The sequence below is a fragment of the Panthera leo genome, chromosome A3 (assembly GCF_018350215.1).
Source record: "Panthera leo isolate Ple1 chromosome A3, P.leo_Ple1_pat1.1, whole genome shotgun sequence".
In the NCBI taxonomy this organism is placed as follows: domain Eukaryota; kingdom Metazoa; phylum Chordata; class Mammalia; order Carnivora; family Felidae; genus Panthera; species Panthera leo.
This window is the reverse complement of record NC_056681.1, coordinates 90,433,716-90,458,938: the sequence shown is the minus strand read 5'-3', so window position 1 is coordinate 90,458,938 and position 25,223 is coordinate 90,433,716. Positions and strand designations below refer to the sequence as shown.

Here is a 25,223-nt window from a genome sequence, read left to right as displayed (position 1 = left end):
GAAGATAAGGCTGATTTAGGGACCAAGCCTCAGGATGAGGCTTTTGACAAGGCATGGTTTGAGGCCAAGGAGCCTTAGAAGGTGCTCAGGACAGGATCTGGGATGGCGGCCCAGTGGCGGCCTCGCCAGGGGCCCAGCAGAACCTTCTTTTTGTCTGTCAGCGGTGGTGGCAGAGGCAGCTGTGGGGAGTCTCCCGAGGTGGCTGATGCAGGCCAGCTGCGGGCGCTGCGCCACACAGACCCTGTGCCCCTCAGGTCACGATCTGCGCCACGGGGTGAGGGGTGGGGGTGCAGAATCAAGCCCAGGGTTCTCTTGGGCCGCGCGACCCAGAACGCGCTCCTTGTCTTCAAAGAGGCGGCCGCAGGGCAGTCCCAGCGCGCAGCCGGCCCACTCCCGGGCGCCCTTGACCTCGCTGTGCTTCCGGTGGTGGGAGGGAGCGGGGGCATCAGTACTCACGGGCAGGGCCCAGCCGGCCATTGCCCCTGCCGCTTCCGTTTCCGCGGTCCACTCTCACCTGGGGGAAGGGAGCACCGAGATTTGTGCCCTTGGCACAGGAGAGAACAGGTCCCTCTTAGCCCGGGCAGTCTGTCCCCGGCCCGGGGTGGGCGGGAAAGGAGGGAAAAGGTACTTCACTGGTAATGGAGCAGGGGGTCTCGCTGTGCGTGTGTGTGTGTGTGTGTGTGTGTCCCGCCGCTCCCCCAGCTCGGCTCGCACGCCCCCAGAGCTCTTTATGAGCCGGCGGAAAGGGCCAGAAAGGGCTCACGGACCCAAGCAAGGCCCTAGAAGAAACGAAACTAAAGTGGAAGTGTCTGAGTCGGTTCATTCAACAACGTTTTCTGAAAGAGAAGACAACCCTTGAAGTGTGCGAGACGGACTGCCGCTCCGCCCCTCGCCCGCGAGTTTCCTCCCTCAACGCCCACCCCCCTCTCACTAATGGACTTCCCTAAGGGTGGGAAGGGGCGGGCAGGCACCTCTCCGGGACTGGCCCTCATCCGTCCACTGCCCTGAGGGGGTTGTTCGGAGGATCCCCAATCACAGGATTCAAAGGAGTGCGTGGAGAGGGAAATTCGGAGACTAAAGGTTGTTTATTGAACAACTAAGATTGTGCCAAGAGAGGCAACAATCTGGGGGGTGGAGGGCTGGGTAAAGGAACCCGCTAGATGGGAGGCTGAGATGGGCAATGTGGGTGAGAGGTGCAGTGTCACAGAATGAGAGATAAGGTAGGGACGACGAGGAAAGGGAAATCTGAAAAGAGATGATGCGCAGAGGTGTGAGAAAGCATCCTTAAAGGAGAATGGAGGCTCCTTCCCCAGGGAGTGAAAGTCGGAATGTGGGGATCTCTACAAGGAGGAGGAGCAGAGGACCCCAAATGTCTGAAAGGACAATAAGGGGAATCCGTGGAGGTGGGAGACATGAGGGGTTGCTGGAGAATGCTAAGAAAGGAAAACTATCAGAACGGGGGGGTGGGGGGGTTGGAGGGGGGCTGCGGAAAGGTGCCTGTCTGTGGATCACTCTGTGAAGGTCCAGGACAAGAAGGGTTGGGCCTTGGGGGTGGAGGGTATATGGGGGGCGAAGGCTACAAGACAACTGATGCAGCACCCCCTTCCCATCCAGCCCAGAACCCAAGTTTAATCTCTTAATCTCCCTCATTAATCACTCACCCTCCTCCTACCCTCCCCCCCACAGGGGGATCGGGTTTCTCCCCAGCTCAGGTTCCAGAGGCATTGCTGGAGAAGTCCCCTCCTGTGCCCCCCCCCCCCCCCCCACCTTGTCTGGACTAGTCCCTGGCCGTTGGGACAGCCTTAGGGCTCTGCTGTCAGCGGCCTCCTCCCTTTACTAGTCTCCCCTTCTCTTTCATCCCCCAAATGGGGACCTCCCAACCCCGCTGTCATCGAACCCCACTACCTGAGCCTGGTTGCAGTTTGCAGGGGGGGTAGATAGGTGGGAGGGATGGAAAGGGAGAGGATGGCAAATGCCCTTCAGGAGAGAGGGCACTCCTCACAAACACACTAGTAATTGAGAGCAGAGGAAGAGATGACATAAAAGCTACACAGAGGAGGGTTGTAGTGTCTGTTTGGTGACAGGCCTGGGACATGAGCTAGGCAGTTCCTGCAGCTTCCTGGGACCCTCTTTAAAAGCAGATTAAGTCTGGGGCACCTGGGTGGCTCAGTTAAGTGTCAGACTTCAGCTCAGGTCATGATCTCACAGTTTGTGAGTTTGAGCCCCATGTCAGGCTCTGTGCTGACAGCTCAGAGCCTGGAGCCTGCTTTGGATTCTGTGCCTCCCTCTCTCTCTGCCCCTCCCCTTTTCATGTCTGTCTCTCTGTCTCTCAAAAATAAATAAACATAAAAATAAAAGCAGATTAAGTCAAACCACCAGCATGGTTCAGAGGACTGAGGCCTCCAGCCATGAGGTTCTCTCTTGGCCTCCCTCCGCCTCCTACCATTAATAACCAATTAACAAGATCCTGAGGCATCTCAGTGTTCTGCTGTGGCCTAGCTCTGTTCTTAGACCAATCAGTGGGCCATTGGGCTGTGTTGCTCAGGCTGCCATGAGGGTACTATGCAAGTGTCTGTGTGTGTCTGGGGGATGGGAGGGGTCGCTGGAGGGAACTCATTACCAAGAAGACCCTGTGTTTCTCCATCTTTGGGAGGCCAGGTTAGTGCCTCCGGCCAGGTGAGGGTTCCTCACTCCCATTATCATTGGCCCAGGGGCCTTAGGTCTCTCAAGCTCTGTTTAGGGCACCTCAACTGGCAGGCTCCACTTGCCCCAGGGAATAGGCATAGAGGATCTTCGCACAAATGGTGGGAGGTGCAGAGGTCTACAGAGAAGGTGACATAATGGACACCCCAGGAGAGACTTCTTGGCACTGTGGGAAGAAACTTGAAGAATCCCATAGAAGCAAGTTCCTCAGGAACGGTGAGCTCCTCAGGAGAGGTGGGGCTTCTCTGCCTCTGGGCTGTGAATCCCCTTGCCTTGTTGGGCCTCCACTGGTGGAGCAACCACTGTTCCAGAGCTGCCTTCTTCCTACAAAGGACAGCTGTAGGGCGCTCACTCAGGTGTGAGCCCAGGACTGGAATAGGTGTGGGAGAAAAGAAAGAAAGGACACAAATAAAATAGGAATGAATATCCCAGACCTTAGGGTTTGTCCCTGAGTTGGCAGGGGTTTCTGTCCCAGGATCTGGTTGGGTCCATGAAGTCTGACCTGCAAGTCACTTTTCTATGGGGAGTGACCAGTGGCCCTTTCCATTGCTGCTCTACAGGGTGGTTTCTGGGCTTTGGAGGCTGGGGAACCCCTATTTGAACCACAGGAGCTTAATATGGAGGCAAAGACAGATCGACTGATAGGCCTCGGTGGAGGCCAGTCTTCCCTGGCCAAGACCCCTGGGTGGGGGCAGTAGCGATAGCTCCGGATTTGCTGTGTCTTCTTTCCTGAGGCCCCAGTCTATTCCACTTCTCCATGTGCTTTGACTTTCTCAGGGCCTCTAAGCCTGGGTCCAGCCAGAGAGCTGGTGGATCCACTCACCTGCTTTTGCTTCCACATCGCATCCCCATTATTCCCGGTTGCAGAAATTCCGCCAGGCCAGGTCCTTCCAAGTCTTGAGTTCCCCCAGGCCCCTCGCGCCACTCTAATAACTTCCAGCCGCCGGGACCTCTTCAAGAGGGTTCTGCAGGGGTGGGGCGCGGAGGAGGGGGCTAGGTCAGGAGACCAAGATCCTTTTTAGGAGAGATCAGAGATCCTAGAACGGTCAGGTCTGATCTCCCTCCTCGGAATTCTGCAAATCCCATCCGTTGGGGCAAGGGGAAGCAATGACTAGTTTATGAGCCAGAGCAGAGGCTAGGCGGGGAGTCGACGGTACACACAATCTGCGGGCCGTCCAGGAAGGGTCCAGTCACAGCGTGTACGGGGCCATGCCCTGCCGCGCGGAGCAGCTCGGCGGCCGGGTATGGCAGGTTGTTCCTGGTCTGCTCTCCGCGCCTCCCCACCCTGTTAGAAATACAGCTGCGGGGACATCTACCAGCTCCAGACCCACCGCGGCCCCGGGATGGGGGTTGGGGGCGCAGGAGGAGGGGCACAAGGGGCTTGGGCCCAGCGCGGGGGGCGGGTCCGAAGCTGGGGGCCCAGATCGGGAGCCGCGGTCTGGGGCCCAGGCAGCTGCTGCGCCCAGCGCAGCCGGCGGCGGGACCGCCACAGCCCCGTCGGCCATGAACTCGGGACCAGAGCCCCGGACACCCCGGACATTATTCAGCATCGCCGACATCCTAGGCCCGCGCCTGATCCCCCGAGGACCCTCTACGTCCCAGCTTCCAGAGTCGAGTCCTGGTCCCACGTCGCCTCTGTGCGCGCTGGCGGAGCTGACTAGTAAAACTTTCCGCGGATTTGACTGGCACGCTCCGGAGCCCTCTGAAGGTATAGCGCAGGCAAGGTCGCGCACTTTGACTTGGCCTTCTCCCCATCTCTCTCCTTCAGGTCCCGGTCTCGACCCTTCGTTCACAATGGCCCCCACCCTAATCTGCCCTCTGTCCTCAGCCCACGTGCTGGGACTTCCATCTCCCAATCCTCACCTACCCTCCGTTAGTTCCCAGGCTCCGCGGCCGCTCCTTGGAGGCCGCCAGCGCCGAGGGGGAGGGCCAATCTGTCGAGAACTGAGTGACCCTTTGGTCCGTTCGCTGTAGGCGGGGCAATCGCGACACCGAAAGGCCGGCGAGATGGAGACAAAAGGCCTGAGCCCGAGGCTGTAAACATTGAGCTAGGGCATGGGCGGTGCACAAAGTGCTGGGAGGCGAGGCTCGGTCTCTCCGGGTGACCTAGCTCCGCTCCACGCCGTTCTCTTCAGGAAAGGGGACAGGAACAGAAGGTCTTTGGGGCGGCAAGGGTCGGGGATTACGGACTTCGCCTCTCCTTACACTTTGAACCCCCACTACTTCCTTTTGGGCTCGAGGAGGAGGTTCCCGTGTCACTAAAAAAGCGTAAAACAAGAGTGCTCATCATAACCTGAGAGTCTTTAGAAGGGCATGATCAGAGTCGTATTACATTCATCACACAGGGCTGCCCCGGGCTGTCCCTATTATTTTTTTAATGTTTATTTTTTGAGAGAGACAGAGTGTGAGCAGGGGAGGGGCAGAGAGAGAAGGAGACACAGAATCGGAGGCAGGCTCCAGGCTTTGAGCTGTCAGCACAGAGCCTGACACGGGGCTTGAACTCATGGACCATGAGATCATGACCTGAGCTGAAGTCGGATGCTCAACCGACTTAGACACCCAGGCGCCCGGCTGTCCTATTTTGACCATGGTCGCCCCGCCTCGGGTGCCGGCCCCAACCTACAAGCCCACTTATCCCGGGGCTCCGGAGGGCCTCAAAGATCCCTCCCCAGATTGCCTGACGCCGTGCCAAGTCTCCTTTGGCCAGTCCCGCCCTCTTCCTACTCCCTCACCTCCTCAAGATGCCCTCAGCCTGCTGCTTCCCATGCCCAAGTGGCCCGTTCCACTTTATGCCCCCCACTCCCAATCCGGCCTGAACCCCCGTTTGGTAAGGGACCACGGTTCAGGCTCCTGTCCGCCTTCTCGCTCCGCCTCCCCCACCCCGGCTTGAGCCCCCCCACAGCTTCTCCTTTGAGCGGATGCCTGATTCCTGCAGGCTAAGACTGACCCCCGCCGTATCCCCGCAGGCCGCGCCGCCCCGAGCGCTCTGGGCCCTGGCCAGGCTGGCCGCAGACGGCGAAAGTCACGCACGGCGTTCACTGCGCAGCAGGTGCTGGAGCTGGAGCGACGCTTCGTCTTCCAGAAGTACCTGGCGCCTTCCGAGCGCGACCGGCTGGCGGCGAGACTCGGCTTGGCCAACGCACAGGTTGTCACGTGGTTCCAGAACCGGCGAGCCAAGCTCAAGCGCGACGTGGAGGAGATGCGCGCCGACGTGGCCTCGTTGCGTACGCTGTCTCCCGAAGTTCAGTGCCGCCTCTCGCTGCCTGACGGCACCCCACGCCCCGTCCCTGGCCGGCCTGACTCCGGACCCCACCTGTCAGAAGAGGAGATAAAGGTGGACTAATGAAGGCAAAGCCGCCGCCGCCCTGGGCACCTGGATCCCCGACTCCTCGCCTCCGTGCTCCGCGCCCTGTCTGGGTACTAGGGTGGAGGGAGGGTGTGGATCTGGCCTCCTCTGGCTCACAGTCCACTCACTCACTTTTCCCAATTGTTGAGAATAAAATGGAGACTCAGTCGCTCGACGCCTCAATCTAGGCGCCCCAGAGCAGCAAGAGCAAAATCTGCCGGTTGTTGTGCAGATTCCGCGCTTGGCTGAGCGCTTTAAACGCGATGTCTCCTTCAAACCTCATAGCAAGTCTATTCGGTGATATAATTATACCCGTTTCACAAAGCAAGAAGCACTAGGTCAGGATTTGGACCTAGGTATCCTGCCAGCCTTCAGAGCCAGTGCATGTCAGCCGGACAGCACTCTGGAGACTTTGAGCTGAGGGGAGGAAGATGGGACACGTAGCTGCGGGCGACCTACCCCCTACTGACTGCCTTTAGTCGCTGGACTCCAGCAGGCCTTTGACCCACCTCCTCCAAGACCTTGCAACTAACCTCTGGGCTGCTCCAAAGTGACTAAGTTGTGCCTGATCCTACCCTTTCCCCACCCTGAGGTCATTTGTTAATGGGCTTCCGACCATTCTCTCACTTCTGCTGAAAGAACCCCATGCTGAAACACAAGCTAAGTGAAAGCGGTGGGGAGAAGGGGCACAACCCTACTTCTGGGACCTCTGCCCCACACTTGGGCAGGAAATGTTCCCCCCAGGATAGTGGCCTTGGCAGGAGGGTGGGGAGGCTGAGTCTGGCCGCGGAGGTGGAGGCTGGAGTAGCTGCATGGGGACCTTGGCGGGTGGAGTCAATAGCCTACCCCCACCAGCGGACATTTCTGAAATTAATTTATTCCACTGGTAATTAATCACCCTCTGGCAATACGATGAGAAGGTAAGAGGCCTATGCCTATGCAGGGCCATCATTTCAGATCTTCAGAAGACCATGCTTAGGTTCTTTCCTGGCTCCCCTCTCTCCGTGTCTGTCCTTCCTCCCTCCTCAGGCCTTCCATGCTTCTGCCCAGATGCCACAACTCATTCTCAAGAATGTTCTGAGAATGATCCATCCAGGATTCAAGGGGAGTCAGCTAGGGCCTCGGTTGCAAGTGGAGGTCCCAGGAGAGAATATTTCAGGGAGACTGAACAATGTTGGAAGGCAGAAGGGAACCTGGCACTGTTGGACAATAACTACTGCTTATTGAACATAATTCAAGTGATGTACATGGATTAATCTTCACAGTAATCCCAGAAGATAATGAAATTTTAATTACATTAATTTTTTTTTAATATTTATTTTCGAGAGAGGGACAGAGAGAGAGGGAGACCCAGAATCTGAAGCAGGATCCAGACTCTGAGCTGTCAGCACAGAGGCCCACGTGGGACTCATGGGACTTGAACTCACGAGCCGTAAGATCCTGACCTGAGCTGGAGTCAGATGCTTAACCAGCTGAGCCACGCAGGTGCCCCAGATTTTAATTTCACTTTAAGTGTAAGGAGACTGAATCACAGAAGCCCAAGAAGATGTAGTAATGTCATGGAGCTTGTAAGTGGTAGGGCTGGCACTAACCTGCTTGTTTGTCTGACTCAGGGGCTCATACTTTTGACCACTGCATGTTCTGTCCCCATAACTGTGACTGGGCCTAACTGAAAGAAGAAAATGGTTTACAAAGAAAGCAGGGGAGAAAGGGCCAAAGGTAGCAATTTTGGGATTCTACTATAGATAAAGCATAGTCCTTGAAGGTTTTAGAGAGGAGAGACGTGACAGCAATGTTAGAGCAGGCTAATCTGGCTGCAAGTGTAGGGCGGACCAGTAACTGGCAGGGACCTGAAGAAGGAGCGTATCTCTGGCCACTGCAGAAGGTAAGAGCTGAGAGAATTCGGGGCCAGACGTGGTGGTGGCGGGGGGAGCTGTAATGAAAAAGGAATCTGTTTGATTATCCCAATGACCGAAGATTGCATGAATCTGTGATAGCCTCACAAACCTGGGTAACTGGAAGAAAAATGGCATCATGGGCAGAAATAATGACTACTGGTGTGGAGCTAAGAACTTGTCAGCCATTACGTACAAAAAGTGTTCTTTGCACCTGTGTTGCCCTTTCAATACACATGTGCAACACACACACATAACTTCCCTGGTTCCTGTTCAGGGCCTTCATCCCCTTCCTAAGGCTGCCTCTTTGGAGACTTTAGAGTGACCAACTCATTCCCATTTGCCCAGGACTTTCCCAGTTTTAACACTGAAAGTCCCACACTCCAGGAAATCCTTCAGTCCCAGGAAAACCGGGATGGTTGGTCACTGTGCTTTCCAACCCCAGGGACTCAGAACTCAGACTGCTGTGTTGGAACCCTACCAGTTAGCAGGGTGAGTGTGGGGCAAAATGGGGATAAGGTGTCAGGAGTCCTGTGGCTCTTAGAGACGGTTCAAGTCCAGGATAGGTCAAGAGATACTGGGGAGGGGATATTTCTTCGAGAGGCTGGAAGAGCAAGGAGCCAAATCAGCCTGAAAGCAGACACCACACAGCAATGGTGGCTGCCCATTCTTTGAGGAACCCTAGAGGAATCCCCAAAGCAGAAAAGTACCCCTCTGCTGCCCTGAACAAAGCCAGATGAGCAGGCCTCTTATGAAGTCACCATAATAGAATCCCCTTTCAAGCAAACACAACCACCTCTCCCCAACTAGGTACGAGCAAAGAATTCTCAGAGCAAATAATTCTTGTTAGGAAGTATGATTGTGTCAAGTTAATTGGCTCTGAGCCGTGATCCCCCTCCACTTGTGGCCTCTTAAATTCTAGCCCAGTGTTTCCACCTCTCATAATCAAGCCTTGGATGAACAAAACTGAAATCTCTCCCACCAAAATGGCCTCTGGATGGTATCTCCTCCGCCAGGTGCTAGAATAGTGCTTGGGCATTAGGGTCGATCACCTGGAAGGCTTAATGAAATACAAATTGCTGAGCCCCGCTGTTGCACTTTCTGATTGAAAAGGTATAGGGTGGGGCCTGAGAATGTATATTTGCAACAAGTCCCTGCTGGTTCAGGGATTACACTTGGGAGAACCACAGTCCCAGGAACTCTGTATTTTGTGAAATAAGCAGCAGTGTACTCATACTCATCTCTTCCCACTATGGGAATCATGATTATGTAGGACAGTTGCAGATTAAAAAATCAGTTTATTTAACACCCTTTATGTACCAGGCACTTTGTAGGTATTTTCTCACACTTTTACTTCCACTCCTCACAAAAGCCCTGTGAGGTAGGGACTGCCCCCATTTTACAGATGAGGGAACTGAGGCAGATGACCCAAGGTGACCCAGCTAGCAATGGCAGACTTCATTCTGATATATTCAAGGAGCCTGCTCAATAAACAAAAAGAATTTGAGAAAGCCCTGTAGAAAGGAGTTGTGTTTCAACACCTCCTATACAGGTGTGAATGTTGTTGAGCAAGACCATAAGGCAGCAAGAATCATTTATCCTGGCAAATGGTTCTCCCAGGCAAGGCATTCTGGAAGGCTTAAAAGTCCCCCACAGATCCATATTTCAATGAGCTGAGAGTCCCAGGCAAGGCTAGGGAGGAAGAAGCCAGGGGCAGCTGCCAGGATCTTAGAGAACCAAAAGACCTTGATTCTTACACAAGAAGTAGGCAATTATGGCCTTCTTTGGGGGGCAGTAACTCTTGGTGGGAAAACTGCATAAATTCACATGGGGAAAGGCTCATTACAATACCCAGTGCTGGAACAGAAAAAGAGCATGGCCAAAGTAGCAGCTCCCTGGGTGCTTGCTGACGCCCCATCAGCAGGACAGTCAGCAGTGGGAAGATGTGATGTTATGAACCCTGCCAACTCCAAGCAGGAGCTGGTGAGGGACTTCCCAAATGCAAACCCCAGTGCATCTTCTAGCAGTTGGAGGACTTGAGACTATTGGGCAAAGGAGAGGTCAGAATGTGCACCAAATGACAGAAAACAAGGAATGAGTGGCTGGGGCTAGAAGAAACAGGGTAAGAGCTGGGCTCAGGAAGATGTGAGCATCCATCAAGGTGAAGGGTGGGACTCAGGCCTCATTCATCATCGTGGCCCTGTTCCTGAGCATAGAGCTCTGGTTGGTGAATGAGTCCCTCGGGGCCAAGAAGCAGAGCAAGCCCCATATGCTCCCTGTGGGGTCTGTTATAGTCTGAAAACCTAACTTTTGTACAGTTCCCTCCTTAGCCTTGGTGGGTTTTATTTTTCCTTACTGCTCCCAGAAGAAGCCATCTGCTTTAAAACCAAAGAAAGGTTGTTTCAGTGGTCATGGGGCTCCTTTCTGTCATCCGGTCTCTGTAGCAAAAGGAATGACAACCAGGGGTGTCTTTAATTATGGTTTTAGAGTACAAGGTCTCAAAATATGCAGTGAACTTTGGGATACACACATGGCCTTGTCCTATGAGGGACAGGTCCTCTGTCATCTGGCCTGAGGTAGATGCTGGGGCCCAAGTCCTAGCACACCAGAGCCCTTTGAGGGGTCCTGGAGAGGGTGCGGTCTTCTAGTCTGAATTTGGGGCAGGGTCCAGTTGGGGTGGCTCAGATGACATGGGGGAAAACGCAAGGGTAGAGACAGAAGGCCAGGAGCTCTTGGAGCGGTGCTGGGAGGGCGACTGACAGACGGGAGGCTTGTGGTGCCCGGCTCAGCATGGGAAAATGGTTGCGGGAACCCAGTTGTCAGATGTGGCACCCGGATTCCTCCTCGCTGATTCTGCTGAGAAGGGAAAGGAAGGGGCACATGTAGATACTCCTTTTCAGTGGACTTCAGTGTTAAGGGACTTCCCAAATGCAAACCCCGGGGAATCTTCTAGCAGTTGGAGGAGTTGAGACTATTGGGCAAAGGAGAGGTCATTCCCGCCCATTCCCGCCCATTCCTGCCCCCACTATCTGTCTGAGGCAGAAGGGAGCAGGGCCCACTGTGGAAATGCCAGCCATTTCTCCTGCTGCCCCCTCAGCATGACAGTGGGCTGGTTCCCTTACCAGGGCGAGGTGCAGAAGGCAAGAGTGGAGCTCCCGGGCTGCGTCAGGCTGGGAGCCGCCTCTCAGAGTCTCCTGGAACACAGCAGCTGCCTCTTCAAAACGCTTTGGTCCCAGAGGAATTAGAAAGAGCAAAGCTTAGGTATCAAGGGGGTAAATGAAATTAAAACTGCCCCTTTCTCAAACTCGCCTAGGCCTCTTGTACCACTAAGACTGTGACACTGTGGTACTAGGAGCTTTCCTAGAAAATGCAGTATAGACCCAATCCCCACCCCATCCCACCCAAATTCCTCCTTTGCTTCCAATCTCAGACCCATTACCTGCAGTCCCATCAAGGCCTTGCCCAGGCGGAAGAGGCCTCGGGGCCAGCCAGGTTGCAGAGTAAGGGCCACCTGGGCATCAGCCAGGGCCCACATTGGTTGACCCAGCCGTTCATGGCAGAAAGAGCGGTTTCCAAATAACCTGATAAAGACAAAGTGGCCAAAAGTCTGGATCCTCAACACTTTGCCTTATCCTGACCTCCGAGCACAGAGGCTAAGCCCCTACTCACCGATGATCCCGAGGGTTGAGCTTCAAGGCCTCGGTAAAAAGAAACACAGCCTTGTGGTAGAAACCATTTTGGGCCAAGCTGGTACCCAGCTCTGGGGAGGAGAGAAGGCAGGAAGGTTCAGATGGGGCTAACCCAGAGAGGGGAGGGTGAGGAGGAAAAGAAGGAGAGAGATAATCTCACTTGCCAGCTCCTGGCTCTGCTGTAAGGCAGCTGCCGGTAGTCCTGGAGATGCCTAAGGATGGGGAGCAAAGTCAAGTGGGACTCGAGACCTCAGCCTCCCCAAATCTTTCTCCTTTGTTCAAACAATAAATATTGCAGTCAGCATCACCCAATTTATGTAATTTTTATGACAGTTCTGCAAGATGGTATCAGCCCTACCTTCCTGCAGAGGAAACTAGGGTCAGGGTGTCCGTGATGGAGCTGGACCCCAGGTCTCTTGATTCTAGAGCCAGAGAAGTCCCTTCTACTGGTCACCTCACCTCTGCCTTAGGGGTCTGCCTGGGCCTTTCTTCTATTGGAGAGCTCCCTTCCTCCTGGCCCATCTTCTCTTGGGGGCCCAGACTTTTGCCTCGGGGCTCCTGGCTCAGTCCCTTGTCTCTGCGGGCACTGGGGGGCCAATCCCCAACCTTGCGCAAAGCCAGAGACACGAAAGTGCTAGATAGATCCAGTAAGTCCTGTGAGCAGAGAAGAGAATTAGGAGGGGATGGGGATGAAGGATGTCCTGGAGTAGGTGGAGGGATAGGTGGGAGTGGGCAAAGACCAAGAAGGGAAGGAAGGGGGCTCTCACCTCTTCCTCACCACACTGTCCCTGAGCAGGGTTCCCGGGGCTAGATGGGGGGCTCCCATCTCTATCTGGGGTGGCCTTGAGCTGGAGGGAAGGCAGACAGGGATCACCCTGAGCTGCCTGCCTTTTCAGCTCCCATCCTCCTAGCACTGAGCGCTCCTCATACCTGCCTATAGACACTCACCTTGGGCTCCCCACCCTCCTGCTCCAAGCGTTCCTGTCGCCTGCGATCCTTTTGACGCTGCAATGATAATGACGATGAAGCTGATGATGTATTATTTGAAAATTCTATGTTTTTTTTTAATTTTTAAAATTTCTATTTTATTTTTGAGAGAGAGAGAGACAGAGCATGAGCAGGAAAGGGGCAGAGAGAGAGGGAGACACAGAATCCGAAGCAGGCTCCAGGCTCTGAGCTGTCAGCACAGAGCTGGATGCGGGGCTTGAACTCATGAACCGTGAGATCATGACCTGAGCTGAAGTCAGACGCTTAACCCACTGAGCCACCCAGGTGCCCCTGAACCTTCTATGTAAATACACACACACACGCACACACGCACGCAATTTGTATCTTGAAACCAATTCTTCACGTGTACAAGAGGTTATATGACATGTACTGGGTTAAGAGCTTTGCATACGCTCTCATCTAATCCCTACAACTCCAGGAGGTAGGTTTTGTGTCATCCTCATTTTACAAGTGAGCAAGTAGACACGAGAGTCACCAGGCAGAGGTCTCACAGTAAGAAAGAGGCAGATTCCAACCCAGCCGGTACAGTGTGACTCCAGAACCACCACATCATAGGGCTTCCACGAGACCTTCCACCTCTGGGCTCTGAGCTCCTTGGCCCCCCTCTGGCAAGAGGGTCTACTACAGACCACCTTGGGTTCTTTCCTATTCTCACAAAGCTTCCCTCTTTCCCTCTTCCAAATCCCTCCAGGTTCCCACTCCTTCTGCCTTCCAGCCACCTTCTTCTTGAGTCGTTTCTTCTCTGCTTTCTGTTTCAGGCGCTCCTCCTCAGCCACCAGCTCCTCAGCCAGGTGGTTGGCTTCCTGGAGAAGGAAAGGCAGGTGACGGGAAAAGAGAAAGAGAACAAGAAAACCAAAGGGAGGCCAGCAGTATGGAAGGACCTTGAAAGGTCCAGATTAGGGGGAAATACATATATGGGAATATGGCAGTTGGAGGAGCCCTGGGGGAGGTGAAACCCCTTGTTGACTGTCTCACCTCTTCAGTCAGCAGGAGTTTCTGGGGCATGGCCACCTCAAGTAGGCTGTCTGAGCCACTGGAGGCAGATGCAGAGGCAGAGGGGAAATGAGGGCAGGGCTCACAGGGCTCAGACCCTTGGGGAGGATACAGGAAGGACTTTCGGAGACCACAGTAGGTGCCCAGTCCCTCGGCCCCTTTGTCTCTGTCACTCTGTCCAGGTGTTTTAGCCTCATCACAGAAATGGTCCAGGAGGTAATCTGTCAGGAGGGATAAGGAAAAGGGAAAGAAAAAGGAACATGAGAGAGAGGAGTATCTGAGGGCCAGCCCTCCCCAGGGTACCAGCCTCGATCCCTGGGCCCGGCCCCTGCACGCCCCACCATGGTGCCACAGCTGCAGCCGCCCGCTGCTCCCATCCACATGGATCCGGTGCAGGCCCTGGGGATCACTCTCCACAAGCCGTCGAAGAAAATCCACTATGTCCTGGGAGGGGGAGGGGAGGGAGGCTGGTATTGGGGGGAGCTCTAGGAGAGAACGAGGGGCTTGGCTGGGTTGACCCCTCCACCGTGGCCACCACAAACCAGCCACCCAGCCTGGAGAACCTTATTGGCTGACCTCTCCCCACTCAGCACCTTAAGACACACTACTCTGGTTTTCCTGGTATCATTACTCTCCTGCTTCCCAAGGGTTCTGTGAGGCCTTTCAGTCCAGCCTTCTCCATCATACAAGATCTCCTCCCCTTGACCTGCCACCACATCAGCCACACTGAGGCCCCAGAAACGGAACCCTCCTACCTGCTCTTCCAGCTATGTCCCTTGTCAAATCCCTGAATATGAGCAACCCCATATAACCTACTCGGGAGCTACCGCATGCCTGAATGAGAGCAGCAGTTCCTGGCTGGCCTCTCCCCTGCACTTCATTTGCTTCCCCTCAAACCAAGCTCTCAGCAGTTACTTCCCTACTCAGCAACTAACTTCCAGTAATTCCCCACTGTCAAGGCCATAGGCAGGACTGAGTCTAGCTCCTCAGCCTGAGATTCGGAGCCTTCTGCAACACTCCCTGGCTGACCTTCCCAATCTTCTCTGTAATTCTCCACTGCTTGGCTGCTTTCATATCCCTTCCAGGATCTTCCTCCCAACTGTCCCCTGATCCTGGCTGTGAGCTTCTCATCACATCTTGTCTCACCTTCAAGGACCAGTTCAAATTCCATCTGCCCTCAAAGCCTTCCCAGACCTCTTCATCTCCAATAATCTCTGCCTTCACTCAACGAAGCTATACTCACATGCCCTGTGTTATACAATTTAGAACCTTATTATTCACTGCTTTTTATTGCTCTCTCAATTGGCAAGAAGCATGGAACTGGAAAGAACACTGTCGTGAAATGAAACTGCTTGCATCTTAGTTCTGGCTCTGCACTGCCCGGTTGTTTGATTGTGAACAAGTCATATAACCTCTCTGAACCTTGGCTTCATCATTCCCAAGATGAGAGAAGACTCTTCAAGACCTGGTCCGTTATATTCTGGTGTTCTTATGAGAATCATTTCCCCAGTTACTGTCAGCTTTAGGGGAGAACAGGAGTCATCTTGTTCCTATGTGGCCTAATCAGGCCTAAACAGAGCACACCCCTGACTAGGTGGTGGCCCACTGACTGAGAAACTTAGAAGTTACATGAAACTCCAATGTGCTAAACTAATGCATAGGAAGGACTTTAGATCACTGAGGTATAGTCAACTTTCTAAGCAGTTTTAGAGCCAGGGTTTCCATCAGAAGATTGTCCTGACTTAACAGCATCTTCATTTATGCTGCTGTGCACTTCTAGCAATACTTATTTTATTTTCAAACTCAATTGCCTGGTGGGTTTGTTTCAACTTCTAACTGGCCCACTCTAGCCATCTTTAAAAACAAAAAATGATTACCTTGATCTTCTATTTCTCCCCAAAGCACAGTCTATGCTACTCTCTTAATTCACATTGCTGAACACAATCTAGCAACTCAGTCTTCCATGAATCATCTCCTACCTTCTTGTCCTACCTCAACCTACAGTGGCCAGTGGTCTCCTCTGAAGTTCCTACAACACACCAAGTGTGCTCTCATCTCAGGCTTTTGTACTTGTTACTTCCTCTCCCTGGAATGCTCTTTCCCCAGTGAATGGCTCACCCCTTCAGATCTCTTCTTAAACCTTTTCCAGGAGGCCTTCTCTGACCACTTCCTTTAAAAAGAGAAGCTCTCAACTCCACTCAGCACCCCCTGTCCTTCTTTATTTTTCTTTGTACTTTTCATATTTGGCATACTATATTGTTTATTTGTTGATTGGTTGCCTCCACTAGATGCTTCTAATTCATTGAAAAAAAGGAATTTTGTCTGTTTGGTTTACTGGTGTCTTTCCAGTGCCTACAACAGTGCCTGGTGTATAGCTGGTGTTCAATATGTGTGCCGAATGAGCAAAAGCAGAGACTGGTGAGGAGACTATTCTAATAGAGATGCAGTCAGAAGCTGGGTCTGAAGAATCTTTGTGACCCAGTGAGTTTGGACTTCGTCTTGTCAGTGATGGGAGTGCAGTGCTCAAGTGAAACAGCACTGGGGAAGATGAGTCTAGGGGTGGAATGTTTAGTTAGCAGGCCATAGGCCATAGAGAATGAGTTCTTGAACTAAGGCTGTGGCAGTGGTAGTAGGAATGGAAACGATGCGCTTGAGTCAAGAGACACTTCCAAACTGGATTTTAGTGATTTCATGTGTGAGGTAAAGGAAAGGGAGGATTATGTACAATGATTCTCAGATTTATGCTTTAAGCAACTGGATGTCAGTTCGTGTTGCTAACCAAAATTAAGATTAGAGGAAAAGGAACCAATTTGCAAAGATGATGAGTTAACTTCTAGACTTGTTGAGTTTGAGGTTTTGGAGAGCCCCAGGAAGCAACTGGAAACACAGATTCTCAGGGCTCCTAAATCTGATCCTGTCCTTCCCTCAATAACCCTATTACCTACTTGAGGACACCCAAGCCCCTGTGCCAGACAAAGCCTTTCAAGCCTCTCTCTTCCTTCTTTCCCACTGCATTTCTTACGGTTCCAACCAAACCACTCAAGTCTCACTTCGGTGAAGTCCTCTAAACTTTTCCTTGCCTCGGCGTCTTTGCTCACACTCCTCCCTCCGTTCGTAATATCTTATCCTAAGGAACTACCACCCACTTCCCAAATCCTCAACTCAGAAACCGTTGTCAACTCAATCCCGCCCACGTCCAGCACTTATCTAGGCTGCGTGGTTCCCGGGGCCCCACGCCCTCCATTTGCCACGCGCTCCGCCAGGCTCCACGGAGCCCTCAGAGCCCAGGGCATCGCCCGGCATAGGCGGGGCTCAGCACAGCTGGTTGGAAAGAGGCGTGACCAAGATAAACCAGACGAGGAAGAGCTAGGAGTCCCTTTTACCTCTGCGCCGTAGTCTTCAGGACCGAATTCCTTGCAGAGTTTGGGGACAGCAGCGACCTCCAGCGGACAGCCAGACCGCAGAGGACAGTCTATGGTAAAGGAAAGCAACGGCGCGTCACGGTGTTTAGGTTGGATGGGCCGGAGCCCTACGCCCACCGCGTGAAGCCCAAGACCCTACTGAAAACAGACCCAAGTGGAGCTGCCCTACCCTCCTGGACCCTCTCCTGTCTTGTCACACCTGCTTACCTAGCTTTATCCGCCCCACAGTCTTCGGAATCGGCGCCATCTCTCAACAACAGTAACCCGAAAGTGAAAGATGATCTGGTACTTGATACCCGCCGAAGGGCGGAGTAGGACAGAGTAAACTGCCATCTTTGTTACGGGCAGAAGCCTCCGATTACGGAGCGCGAGAGAGTCCAAGACGGTCCCGGCGGCTCCCGGGCGAGAAATGACGGCTCCTGGGACAGGGCGGAGTCCCGGCGGCAGCGGGCGTTGGGCTGTGCGGGGAAGTGGGACTCGTTAGGTTCGTTCCGGACTCGGCGTCCCATGGCGCAGGGGTCTCGCTCCGGTGGCTTTCTGCCTCCGCTCGCCACCGTGCCGCCGTTTTGGTCACAACCAGAAGGCGCTGTGGAAGAGCAGTGGGAGAGAAGGCAGGCGGGCGCTCTCGGCGGGGACTTTCGTGGCTGGCCGCGGCTGCCGGTTGCCGGGAGCATTCCCTGCCTGAACCCACGGCCCGGCGGAGCTCGGGGAGCGCAGCCGTGGTGGGCTGCGCCGGCGCCAGCAGACGCAGGAGAGCACCGCGAGGCGGGCGCTGCAGACTGGTGGCAGGAGCCGGCAGCCGGCCGCCCCATTCCTCCCGCGCTGCAGCGTCTCCGGGCCGTGTTGCTGCGGCTGCATCGTGAGCGGGAGCAGCTCCTTCAAGCCCGGGACTGCGCCTGCCACCTACAGACGGCCGTGCACCTCCTGAGGATCCTGAGTCCCAGCGCGACGGCCCTTGGCCCCGGCCCCTTGCCTCAGCTGTGCCGCGACTTGCTGCTGCTGCCTTCCCGTGGGGCTGTCCTGCGAAGCGGCCTACGGGAGACTCCGGAGCCGCTACTCCTGGCGCGTCCCGTTGGACTGGCCGCTCAGCGCCTGGATGCTGCCATCGAGATGCAGCTTCGGGCTCTGGGTCGGGAGCCTGCCAGCCCGGGCTTGTCGTCCCAACTTGCTGACGTGCTCTTGGCACTTCCCGCCTACCACCAGCTGATGGGAAAAGCCTTGAGCCAAATTCCGGGGGCAGCGCGCCCTTTCCCACCCCTCCGTGTGCTCCACCTCCTGACGGGGGAGCGGGGTTGCCAGGTGGCTGGTCAGCTAGATGAGGCGCTCAAGGGGTCGGGCTTGCGGGACCACCTCCGAAGTCGGTGCCAGGAGGAGCGGGAGCTGCTGCCCGGGCTGCTGGGGCTGCTGGGGGGTGTGAGTGATTCAGCCAGCAGTGGACTGGGGCTTGGAGGGGCTGGAGCCCTGTGGAGCCAGTACTGGACCCTGCTGTGGGCAGCTTGTGCTCAGAGTCTGGACCTAAGTCTAGGACCCTGGAGGGACCACAGGGCAGCCGCACAACAACTGAGTCAGGCACTGGGTCAGGGTGAGTGATGGGCTTGGGTGGGCATTTAGGAAGACTGGGGTCTCTTTTCCCTAGCCTCCTCACTCCCCTGCCAACCAGACTGCAAAAGCAGTCCCTTTAGAATGAACACCCCCACCCCACCCCTCCTCCCCACCAGTCAGGCAATAGTATCTGGGCTTTCAAGGCAAAGTCTCATCTTCCACTCAAGTCTTGAGGCTTGGTGGAAGCCTCCCCTCTTCCCCCATCACTGAGTGGGCAGTGGTTCTGGAAAAGGGAAGCCTTCTTTTCAGGCTCCAAGTCATTTCTCCCACTAGCATCCCTGCCTCAGGAGTGTGAGAAGGAGCTGGCTTCTTTGTGTCGCAACCTATTTCATCAGTCCCTTATCTGGAATTGGGACCAAGGTGAGAAGGAAGGGGCATTGGGAGTGACACAGCCCCAGATTGCCCCTTCCTTATCAGACCATACCCCTCATCCTCAGGCTTCTGCCAGGCCTTGGGATCTGCTGGTGAAGATCAGAGCAGCCGTCCCTCATCCTCTCATACCACTGAACTTTTGCAACAGCTTTTCCCTCCTCTCTTGGATGCCCTTCAACAACCCAGGTCAGGGCTGCTCCTCTGTCAGCCTCCAGGTGAGACAAAGTACTAGGGATGGAGGAACAGAACAGTTGAAGGTATCCTCTTTATTCTTTCACTCTGTTCTGAAGCCTGCCTCCTCCCAGAGGGGTTCTATGACCCCTCAGATGTTCCATCCTCCTCTCCCCAGATCCTGCACCCCTTGCTTTAGGGCTCTGTACCCTGCAGACCACCTTGCTCTGGTTTTTGGGTAGAACTCAGCAGCATCTGGCAGCGTGGGCCCCAGATTCTTTCCTGCTTCTGATCCAGAAGGACTTACCTGTGAGTAGCTGGGGAGTGGGCAGGAGAGGAGCCTGGGCTGGGCTGAAATCTCACTTCCCATTTCTGCCAAAGCCTCTATTGCATGAGGCGGCAGCTCTGTCTAGACTGGCCTCAGAAGAAAGTTTGTCCCTGGAGGTGGAGCAGCAGCTGGGCCTGGAGATCCAGAAGCTAACCGCACAGATCCAGGTGAGAAGAGCAGGGGCGCTGGCAGTGGCAGTTTAAGAGTCTGTTCTATGCCCAGCTTTGGGGTTAGGATGATGGTGGTGGTGATGGTGGTGGGACATCCCAGGGACTTGGAATCTCTAGAGTCTCTGCTGAATTTATCTTTTCTTACTCTGTTCATTTTTTGTTCTCTCTTTCTTTACCTTGTTACTATTGAAGACTTCAAACATATACAAAAATAGAGAGAAGCGTATAACGGACCCCCATATTCCTACCACTGAGGCTTTAACAGCTATCAACTCCTGGTCAATTCTGTTTCATCTGTATGTCAGGCTCTCATAACAGCCACCAATGATTACTGCCTAGATCCATTATTTCATTAAAGGGTGCAAAGTGGTGATATCCCAAGTCTATCATTTCTTCCTCATTCATTAGTTGAATTATTCCTATAAAGTGAAATTTGCCTTCATTAATTATTTGGTTATTCTGAAGTACATTTGATAGAGAAAAAGCCAGATAAATGATTGAACCTATCCTTCTATTTACTAGCTTTGATATGATGTTTCTCTTTTCTAAATATATAACTTATATTTTTTTATTAAAGTAATACATGTCCATAGTTTAAAAAGTGAAACAGAATAGTGGTGCCTCTCGGTGGCTAAGTTGGTTGGAGCATCTGACTCTTGACTTCGGATCAGGTCATAATCTCAAGAGCGTGGAGCCTGCTTGAGATTCTCTCTCTCCCTTTGCTCCTCTCCCCACCTTGCGTATGCGCGCGCTCTCTCTCTCAAAATTAAAAGAAATAAAAATTTAAAAAGGTGAAATAGAATATTATTTTAGAAGGGCTTTAATGAAAAAACAATAGCACTTTAACTACCCCCACCCCACCTCTGATTCCTGTTCCACAGTGGTGACCTTTATCTACTCTTGTCTTCTAGTAGTTTATTTTCTTCTAAACTTATGAATAAAATTATTATACTTCTTTTTAATTTTTCCCCATTTTGCACAGTATCTGTTCCTACTATGGAGGATGTTTCTCCGTCTTTTTGTTTTCTCTCCCTGCCCAAGTTTCTCCTCTGCTCTGAATTATTCTGCCCTGAATAGGGGCATAGCTACAGAGTTCAGGCTTTGTCCCTCTGCTCCTCTTCTCTCTGCATTCCTTGTATTTATTTATTTTTTAAATGTTTATTTACTCTTGGGAGAGAAAGTGCGACAGAGCATGAGCAGGGGAGGAGCAGAGAGGGAGACACAGAATCTGAAGCAAGCTCCACGCTCTGAGCTGTCAGCACAAAGCCCAGTATGGGGCTGAAACTCATGAACTCTGAGATCATGACTTGAGCTGAAGTCAGATGCTTAACTGCCCCTCTCTCTGCATTCCTGTTTGCCCACAGTAACTTGGTGCTGTGCTTCACTCCCCCCTGCCTCAACAGTTTAGCCCTTCTCTACCATCTACATCTGCCTGTTCCACCTCAATTTATTGCTGCCTCCTTCAACTCAACATACCCCAGAGCAGGCTCCTCATGAGGAAGTTGGGACAGTGATAGCCATGGGAACTAGCATGTAATTACATGTAATTACAGAAGCTCCATACAGGGTCTATGTCTCGAGCTGGTGGCTAGACAGCCTCAGAGGAGCGGCAGGGGTTACTGGAGGTGGGGGTGGGCAGTACATAGTTCCTTGGGGAAGTAGTGGGGAGGTGGCCTGACCAAAGCAGAAGCTCCCTTTGTGTGTGCATGTGTGTGCATGTGCGTGCATACATGCATTCAGGCATATACACACTTGTCCAGAGATGGATGGGGGACTGTGGAAGAGAAAGCAGGTTGGCATCAAATTTTGGAGGGCATTGGACACCAGCCCACAAAATTTGGGCTTTGTCTCATGAATGATGGAGAGCCATGGGAAGAGCAGGAGGGGAACAGTGGAGACGGTGATAGAGCCTGATCCAGCTATACTGGTCAGGTTGGGAGATGAGGAGACATAAAAAAAAGGGTCCAGCTCTTGGTGGTGGTGAGAACAGGGACAGTGTGCTTACTGTGTGAACTAACCATTGTGCAAAGGACTCTGCATGCCTTGTTCGTGTGCCTGGTGATTGCACTGTTGGGTGTCTGCTCTGGGCATTCCACTGCATATGGCACTGGGATGGAAAAGAAGAATCAGACATTGTGAGTTTTTTCCCCACCCAGACTGTAATGTCCCAGACAGAAAGACTATTTCATAGTGTGACCTTGTGTTTCCTCGGAGTGTTGGGTACAGAGAGATTCCTAACAAATGGCAGTTGACAATAGGGTAGTTTCCTTGGTATAAATAAGGAGTAAGGGGTTTTGGTTTTCAGGAGAAGAGAGCAAGAATTTGGATTTAGGGGAGCGCCTGGGCGGCTTAGTCAGTTAAACATCAGATTCTGTGTCTCCCTGCTTCGGATTCTGTGTCTCCCTCTCTGTCTGCCCCTTCCCCACTCGCACTCTGTCTCTCTCTCTCAAAAATAAATAAACATTAAAAAAAATTGGATTTAGGATAGGCTATTGTCAGGATATGTACCAGAAGCCACATGGGCTCCACTTCCCCCAGTCCAGCCCCCAGGTCCCTTCCTCTCTTCAGGCTTACAAGCATCCAGTTACCTTTTCTTTACAGAGCTGTCACCACATACCCCATTTCTTGGGGTTCCTCTCCAACGGGCTGTATGGACCTCTCTTTTTTTTTTTTTTTTTTTAGTTTATTTTCTTTGAGAGAGAGAGAGCAAGTGGAGCAGGGGCAGAGAGAGGGAGAGAGAAAATCCCAAGAGAAAATCCCATGCTGTCAGCACGGAGCCTGACTCAGGGCTCAAACTCAGGAACAGTGAGATCATGACCTGAGCTGAAACCAAGAGTCGGATGCTTAACTGACTGAGCTGCCCAGGTGCCCCAAGAACCCCCCTCCCTTTTTTTCTTTTTTTTTTTTTTCTTTTTTTTTTCTGCACTCTCCCATTACAAAAACATAACCTATCAAAGCACAGAAACCAAACCAGCCCATGGGCCTTTTTTGCTTTATGGGTTACAAAAGTAATGGAAGTAGGGTGTAAAAAATATTCAGTTTAAGGACATTCCAAAAGGTCCTGAATCTCAGAAAGTTACAGTGCTTGCTCCTGGTCTGCATATAGTTCCTGCCTTCCTTTCATAGATGGTGGAAGATCATACAATTCCCCCTTTCTTTCTTCAGCCTCTGCCTGTCTGTAGATCCGCAGACCCCTCTCTTTAGCATTTGCTTTTAAACATTGGTAGTGGTGAGGGTATCTCCCCCTTTTTTCCTATTAATGTTCCTATAGAGTAAAATTAACCTGGAGGACTTCCAGACTCTGAACCAAGCTGAGAAGAGCAGGGTAATCCTATGGCAATTGTCTATCATCTTTTCTGGGTCCAGGCCTTTAGGAAAACCCAATAAAGCTAGGGCATCTTTCCTCAGAATTGCCCAAGCCCATAGAATTATGAATACCATTCTGTTCTGGGGCTTTATGAAAGCCAGGTTAAAAACGTGAGATTCAAAAAAGCATCATAATTTGGCAGTTCTCCAACAGAGAAGCCCCTTTTACTTTCTCCATATCTACACAGCTCCTGCCTGAAGAGTCACTAAGTCTCTTTTTTCAAGAATGTCATAAACAAGCCACACAGGGCTTCGAACTCTACATGCCACGGGGCCGGTACTGGCGGCATCGTCTCTCTCCTGGTAACTCCTCTTCCCAGCATCCCCTTCCAGGGTTCCCAGGGGTAACAGTGTCCTGACTCCTCCAGATCCTGGCTCTACTTCTCTGTCTCCATCCTTGTCCTTGCCTCCCATGTCCCCACAAATCCTAACCATCTTCCCCTAAACGTTCCCTTAGGAGCTCAACAGATCTCCATAGCCTCATACGCTGTCCTTTCTCTTCTCTCATTCCAGAACTGCCCAGCATTCCCAGTGAGTATGCTGGATTGGTGGTTCGCACTGTACTGGAGCCTGTGCTGCAAGGATTGCAGGGATTGCCGCCCCAAGCCCAGGCCCCTGCCCTTGGCCAAGCACTGACAGCCATCCTGGGTGCCTGGCTTGACCACATCCTCAGGCACGGGATACGGTTCAGGTGGGGAGAAAAGGAGGCAGTGGCAGAGGGCTGGATGGAACTGGAAAAAGCGAGGGGGTATAGGTGGGGCGGAGCAGTTAGAGAGGCAGTAGAGGCAGGTGGCCACGTTGTACCTTGGCCTTCAGCCTGCAGGGGGCGCTGCAGCTCAGACAAGACTTTGGAGTGGTCCGGGAGTTGCTGGAGGAGGAGCAGTGGGGCCTGTCGCAAGAACTTCGCCAGTCTCTGCTCACACTCAACATCTTCCAGAGGCTGGATGGGGCCCTGCTGTGTCTATTCCAGCAGCCCCTGCCCAAGCCTGAAGTCCACAGGAGGCCTCCCTGTTGCTGTGAGTCACTGTTCTCCAACTCCAGGCTCTCCTTGACCTGCCCTTGCTACTTTATGTGCTCCATCCCCCAACCACATCACTGACCTCATATAGTTGTCAAGAGTGGTGGTACCCCTCCTCCTGCCCACTGCCTGTCTTCCATTCCTGCCTTACTAGGTATATGCAATGAGGTCCAGACCATGGAATTGCCCAGCAGCAGCCTCAACAGCTTGGAGAACTTGGAGCCCCCTCTTCGGCCTGGAGCACCCCCAGCCCAGACAGCTCAGCTGCTAAGCACACTATGGGGAGGGGGACCTAGCCCAGAGGCTTACCTGGTGGGAAATCAGCAGGCCTGGCTTGCCCTGAGGCAGCACCAGCGCCCCCGTTGGCACTTGCCTTTTCTTTCATGCCTGGGGACCAGTCCCGAATCCTAAGGAACCTGGGATGGCGAGGCAAAAATTCAGAGCTCCCCATCTCTGGCTGGAAAAGCTCAGCCATTTAGAAGTGCATGTTAAAGAAGCCTACATTGGGAGCCTGAAAGAGAGGATACCTGAGAACCACAAGCTACAAAGAACCTGGACTTAGAAGCTAAGAATCCAAGATCACTCCAGTGCCTGGAGTCCAGAGTAAAGGGCCAAACCACCACAGCCTGGAACCTGGAGGTCAGCATCCTTGGGAGGCTCAGGCCTAGCTGCCCAACAGTGAAGACATCTCAGGGCTAGGCCCTAGAAGAAGGGCTATGGAGTTGGATCCCTGGGGAAAGGGAAAGAGAAAAAGTGATAGAAAGCAAAAAGCCTAGATGCCACTTCCTCTTAAGTCCCAGGAGCCAGGCTAAACACACAATTCATCAGGAACCACAGAGGTGGAATAGGCATTTCTACATTTGGATCAGTCCCAAGGGTTGTATTACCCTATACTCCCTGTCTTGTTACTATTTAAAAAAAAATTTTTTTAATGTTTATTCAGTTTTGAGAAACAGAGAGCAAGCAGGGGTGGGGCAGAAAGAGAGGGAGACACAGAATCCGAAGCAGGCTCCAGGCTCCGAGCTGTCAGCACGGGGCCTGACGTGGGGCTCGAACTCACGAACTGTGAGATCATGACCTGAGCCAAAGTCAGACGTGCTGACCCACCCAGGGGCCCCTTCTATTTTAAGTCACTGAATA

At 53.0% G+C, this 25,223-nt stretch overlaps 3 protein-coding genes across 8 annotated transcripts; 2 read left to right on the top strand and 1 right to left on the bottom strand.

Moving 5' to 3' along the window:
• Positions 1-4,206: 4,206 nt before the first annotated feature.
• LBX2 (ladybird homeobox 2) lies at positions 4,207-6,057 on the top strand. The gene is made up of 2 exons (XM_042930235.1): positions 4,207-4,411; positions 5,670-6,057. Exons 1-2 carry the CDS (start codon positions 4,207-4,209, stop codon positions 6,044-6,046), a joined length of 582 nt encoding a protein of 193 aa, XP_042786169.1. The 3' UTR covers positions 6,047-6,057.
• A 3,168-nt stretch (positions 6,058-9,225) lies between these two features.
• On the bottom strand, positions 9,226-17,350 carry TTC31 (tetratricopeptide repeat domain 31). 4 transcript variants are annotated; one of them, XM_042932780.1, is made up of 13 exons: positions 17,264-17,350; positions 17,018-17,106; positions 13,976-14,078; positions 13,617-13,855; positions 13,361-13,444; positions 12,582-12,638; positions 12,401-12,481; positions 12,093-12,287; positions 11,794-11,845; positions 11,614-11,704; positions 11,384-11,525; positions 11,067-11,168; positions 9,226-10,800 (listed from the first exon to the last, which is right to left on the bottom strand). In XM_042932780.1, the coding sequence occupies exons 1-13, from the start codon at positions 17,301-17,303 to the stop codon at positions 10,507-10,509; spliced, it is 1,569 nt and encodes a 522-aa protein (XP_042788714.1). In that variant the 5' UTR covers positions 17,304-17,350; the 3' UTR covers positions 9,226-10,506. The 4 variants fall into 4 exon arrangements, with proteins under 4 accessions (XP_042788714.1, XP_042788715.1, XP_042788711.1 ...); XM_042932781.1 differs by having other exon boundaries at positions 9,226-10,797; XM_042932777.1 differs by having other exon boundaries at positions 13,617-14,078.
• CCDC142 (coiled-coil domain containing 142) lies at positions 17,103-25,053 on the top strand. Of its 3 annotated transcripts, XM_042932775.1 has the most exons (9): positions 17,103-18,638; positions 18,932-19,018; positions 19,096-19,245; positions 19,380-19,510; positions 19,583-19,696; positions 23,254-23,368; positions 23,579-23,756; positions 23,882-24,081; positions 24,238-25,053. In XM_042932775.1, exons 1-9 carry the CDS (start codon positions 17,564-17,566, stop codon positions 24,492-24,494), a joined length of 2,307 nt encoding a protein of 768 aa, XP_042788709.1. In that variant the 5' UTR covers positions 17,103-17,563; the 3' UTR covers positions 24,495-25,053. The 3 variants fall into 3 exon arrangements, with proteins under 3 accessions (XP_042788709.1, XP_042788708.1, XP_042788710.1); XM_042932774.1 differs by having other exon boundaries at positions 19,380-19,696; XM_042932776.1 differs by lacking the exon at positions 18,932-19,018 and having other exon boundaries at positions 19,380-19,696.
• Positions 25,054-25,223: the final 170 nt, after the last annotated feature.

What these genes read in the sequence shown, in the direction of transcription:
- LBX2 (XM_042930235.1), top strand. Translation starts at nt 4,207, where the DNA reads ATGAACTCGGGACCAGAGCCCCGGACACCCCGGACATTATTCAGCATC. An exon ending in CGCTCCGGAGCCCTCTGAAG is followed by an intron (nt 4,412 to 5,669) that starts GTATAGCGCAGG and finishes GTATCCCCGCAG; the next exon opens with GCCGCGCCGCCCCGAGCGCT.
- TTC31 (XM_042932777.1), bottom strand. Translation starts at nt 17,303, where the DNA reads ATGGCGCCGATTCCGAAGACTGTGGGGCGGATAAAGCTAG. An exon ending in GGCAGACCCCTAAGGCAGAG is followed by an intron (nt 11,846 to 12,092) that starts GTGAGGTGACCA and finishes CCCCATCCTTAG; the next exon opens with GCATCTCCAGGACTACCGGC. An exon ending in GCCTTCTGCACCTCGCCCTG is followed by an intron (nt 10,801 to 11,066) that starts GTAAGGGAACCA and finishes TTCCCTTCTCAG; the next exon opens with CAGAATCAGCGAGGAGGAAT.
- CCDC142 (XM_042932774.1), top strand. Translation starts at nt 17,564, where the DNA reads ATGGCGCAGGGGTCTCGCTCCGGTGGCTTTCTGCCTCCGCTCGCCACC. An exon ending in AGGCACGGGATACGGTTCAG is followed by an intron (nt 23,757 to 23,881) that starts GTGGGGAGAAAA and finishes CTTGGCCTTCAG; the next exon opens with CCTGCAGGGGGCGCTGCAGC. An exon ending in CAGGAGGCCTCCCTGTTGCT is followed by an intron (nt 24,082 to 24,237) that starts GTGAGTCACTGT and finishes CTGCCTTACTAG; the next exon opens with GTATATGCAATGAGGTCCAG.